General features: G+C 54.8%; 1 protein-coding gene across 1 annotated transcript; it reads left to right on the plus strand.

The window, feature by feature from the left end:
- Positions 1-436: 436 nt before the first annotated feature.
- Positions 437-2,632, plus strand: LOC308550900 (DDB1- and CUL4-associated factor 12-like protein 2). The gene has a single exon (XM_081125348.1). It carries the CDS (start codon positions 476-478, stop codon positions 1,847-1,849), a length of 1,374 nt encoding a protein of 457 aa, XP_080981474.1. The 5' UTR covers positions 437-475; the 3' UTR covers positions 1,850-2,632.
- The last annotated feature ends 1,781 nt before the right edge of the window (positions 2,633-4,413 follow it).

Genomic DNA, 4,413 nt, shown 5'->3' on the forward strand with positions numbered 1-4,413 from the left:
CCTTCCCCCACCTCCCGCCCACCGGCCGACCCCTCCCCCTGTGCCGAGAGCTGCCGGGCAGCCCCCACCCCCCAGGCAGCTCCCCGCCCGCTCCTCCGCTGCCTCCGCCCCCTCTTAACCGCCTCCCGCGTCGCCCTCGTCCCACTCAGACGCGCTCCCGCCTCGCCCCGAACCGCGCCGCCCGCCCCGCCGCGCTCCGCCCGCGCTCGGCCCCCTCGGGCCCTCGCCGCCCCGACCCCGCCGGCCCGGACTCCGGAGCCTGCGCCCCGCGATCGCCCCCGACTCCCGCTCCCCGAGAGCCCTCGCTGCCGCCTCTCTCTGAGGCGCCGTCCCCACCGCCGCCACGGCCAACACGGGTGACACGCACCGCCACCTCCGGCGTCCCAGCCGCCGTCCCCTCGGCCCCGCCGCCGCCGCCGTCGCCGCGGTCGCCGCCGCCGTCGCCGCCGCCGCCCCGGCTCGCCCGCCGCCCCCCATGGCCAGGCAGCCAACAGGTAGCAGGAAGCGGAAAGCGGCCGACGGGGCCGCCGCCGGCTCGTCGGCGCGGGGCCCGGGGGCGGCGGGCGAGGGCCCGCTGCTGCCCAAGAAGCAGAGGCGGCCGGCGGCGCGGCGCTCGCTGGTGCCCTACCTGGCGGCCCGCGAGGCGGGCGCGCGGGGCCGCGCGGGCTTCGAGGGCGAGCTGCGCGCCTACGCGGTGCACAAGCTGCCGGGGCTGCTGCGGGAGCGCGAGCTGGCCCTGGGCACCCTCAACAAGGTGTTCGCGTCGCAGTGGCTGAGCGCCAGGCAGGTGGTGTGCGGCACCAAGTGCAACACGCTCTTCGTGGTGGACGTGCAGTCGGGCCAGATCACGCGCATCCCGCTCATGCGGGACCGCGCCCCCGAGCTGGGCCGCGCGCAGCCCAGCTGCGGCATCCACGCCATCGAGCTGAACCCCTCCAGGACGCTGCTGGCCACCGGCGGCGAGAACCCCAACAGCCTGGCTGTCTACCAGCTGCCCACCCTCGACCCCCTGTGCCTGGGCGACCGCTTCGGCCACAAGGACTGGATCTTCGCCGTCGCCTGGATGAGTGACACGGTGGCCGTCAGCGGGTCCCGAGACGGCACCGTCGCCCTCTGGAGAATCGATCCCGACACGTTCAACGGCAGGATCGTCTGGCACGACGACGCGGGGCTCCCCGTGTACGCCCACATCCGTCCCAGGAACTTGGAGACCATCCCCAGGTCCGCCACCAGCCCCAATAACCGAAAGGTGCGCGCCCTGGCCTTTAACCACAAGAACCAGGAGCTGGGCGCCGTGTCCCTAGACGGCTACTTCCACCTGTGGAAAGCCCGGGGCGCCCTGTCCCGGCTGCTGTCCATCAAGCTGCCCTACTGCAGAGAGAACGTGTGCCTGACCTACTGCGAGGAGCTGTCCCTCTACGCCGTGGGCTCGCAGTCCCACGTCTCCTTTCTGGATCCCCGCCAGCGCCAGCAGAACATCCCGCCCCTGTGCTCCCGAGACGGCGGCACCGGCGTGCGCTCGCTCAGCTTCTACCAGCACATGGTCACCGTGGGCACCGGCCACGGCTCCCTGCTCTTCTATGACGCCCGCGCGCAGAAGTTCCTGGAGGAGAGGGCCTCGGCCGGCCCCGACTGCTCCCCGGGGCCCACCGGGAGGAAGCTGCGGCTCACCTGCGGCAGGGGCTGGCTCAGCCACGACGACCTGTGGGTCAACTACTTCGGTGGCATCGAGGCGTTCCCCAACGCGCTCTACACCCACTGCTACAACTGGCCCGAGATGAAGCTCTTCGTGGCTGGGGGGCCTCTCCCTTCGGGCCTCTACGGCAACTACGCGGGCCTCTGGAGCTAAGGGTGCCCACTGCCTTCTCCAAGTGCCCAGATGCTTTCTGTAGCCCCCCTCTCGGTTTCTTTCCCACCAGCGTCTTTTTTTGCCTTCTCTCTTACAAAGCTTTTTGGTTAATCCCTAATTGTGTTCTCTGTTCGAGTGTTTCACATATGCTATTGCTTTGGGCTGGTACAGCCATGGTTTCCATTACAATTCAGTACTTTAGTTTTTATCAGTGTTTCAATAGTATGTTCGGGTCTATTACGCATTTCTGATGTATGTTATTTCAAAAAAAAAAGTGTGCTAAAAAAGTGTCTTTTGGGTTGGTCTGAGGAACTACCCATTATGTAAGAAGGCAGGTTTCTAGCCCTGCTCCAAAGAGAAAATGCATTTCAAGTTCTAGGTTGTGCCACCATTTGGGGGCGTTTCATTTGGATGTTGGAAACTCAGTGTTTGCTGTTTGTATATTGTTGATGCATAAAATACTTAAAAATATGTTCTCTTAGTTAAGAAATCTTACTGTGGTATTCATCCTCTTAATTACAATTTTGATTATTCAATAGAAATTTAGCATCAGTACCCCCAGGCTCTCATTCTTGTTTAAAGCTGCTGTATTATGGCCTGCTTTCTCGGGTAGCATTTCTGTAACAGATTGTCAGAGCTAATCAAAACTGGCCTATATGTGGCAGGACAATCAGGGAGGTTCTTTTTGGGATAAACATTTCTTTAAAATTCAGGTAACATTATCCAGGCAGCCGTTTACAGAGAAAGGCCGCTGTTGTACTCAGTGTAGTTGTTGCTAACAGGTTTTTTTTAATTGTATACATGAATAATTCTTTTATCGCAAATGAATTTGTGATGAATTGCAAAAAAAAGTAAAAAAAAAATAAAGATGTTCAGCGTTTTAACAGTTAAGTGGTATGCTAAAGTTTTTGAATGCTTAAATATACATTTTGTTTTTTCTTCATTGTCCTTCTAGGAATATATTTATCAAAGTCAAAATCTTCCAGGAGAGAAACTGAACCTGAAACATCAGCTATACATACATTACTTTGTATATTTATTTTTGAAAAGTAAACTTATGCTACTAACATGGGTGAAAAGATTAACATCTTGACTACATAACATCTAAATGTACTTGCTATAGGTTAGGACAGTTACGGGTCATCTTGTGTTTTTAAGGTGATTTAACAAACTTTCATTTACACAAATGTACATGTTGGGCTTATAACAACCTACTCACATATACTGTATATTTGTGTATGTTACTTCCCATGTGAGGAAAGGCCCGGACCCTCCAGCCCACGGGCCGATGCTCTAACCACTGAGCCAAACCAGGTAGGGCGATATTTCTGATATTTTTAACTACAGCCATCAAGACTTCCCACTTGCTCTTTGTTTTGTTTTTGTATTTATTAAACGTAAAATTTATATTAAGTAATCCATGTACACGACCAAGACAATCATACTTTATAAAAGTTGTACAGTGAAAAGTGAGTCTGAAAGCCCAAGATCCCTGATCTTCTGCCCATAGATCACAAGCGGTACATTAGTGTGTGTGTCTATTTAGAGATATTCTGTGCATGTATAAGTGTATATGTATGTGTGTATACGATTGGTATACAAATCATAGCACCTGCTGCACATACCTGGGCCTTTTTATCACAAAATCTCAGAGATTGTTCCTTACACGTATCTATCTAATTCATCTTAACTGTATAGCAGTCCCCTGTATGGCTCAAACATTATTTATTCATTACACTTTTGATGAGCATTTATATTGGTTCTTACTTTCTGTTACTATCAACTATTCCGCAGCGATTACTTCGGCGCATACGTCTTGGTGCACACGTGTAAGGACATCTGTAGGCTAAACTCCTAGAAATGCAATGGCTGGGTCAATTTTACGTTTAATAGCCATTGCCAAATTACCCTCCAAAGAGGTCCTACCAACTTACCCTCCCGTACATAATGCATGCCCCCCCCCCCGTTTCACCACACCCTTGCCCACAGTGTGTCCTCAGATTCTGTGCCCTTTGCCAACGAGATAGCCACTTGGCCTCGGTCCTTTCTTTCTAAGCCACTAGATTTGTGGGCAGGGTACCAAGTAGGTTCTGAAACAAAGATCGAGAATCTAATGAAATGAGGGCAAGCGATAAAAATACAGTTAAGCCCAAGGCGGAGGCCGCCACAGCTGAGGCGCGCATACCTGGGGGTGGGTTGCAAAGGGCCGGGTCCCCCAGATCCTCAGCTACACCGTGGGCTTTGCTGGCTGAGTGCACCCCGGGTTCCCTGACACTCAACGCATCAGACATCAGTGCAGACGATCCCAGATGATGACGGCCTGAGCTAGGGTATCTGTGGTAAGAGGAGAGGAGGAGAGGGGTGACGTTATTAAAATGATGAGGGGGGAAGGACATGTGCAAACCGTATTTGGTATTTCATGGGAAGGGCCAGGAAAGCCAAAGAGTTTCTTTAGCTGGGCTCTGGGGCTCTGGCTTGGGCCTCAGTGAACAGGGGCAAGAGATGAACGTGGAGGGACCACAGGCACAGAGGGTGCACGGGGAGGGTGACCAACTGGGCTGGGC

Source organism: Miniopterus schreibersii (assembly GCF_964146895.1).
Source record: "Miniopterus schreibersii genome assembly, chromosome: X".
Lineage (NCBI taxonomy): Eukaryota > Metazoa > Chordata > Mammalia > Chiroptera > Miniopteridae > Miniopterus > Miniopterus schreibersii.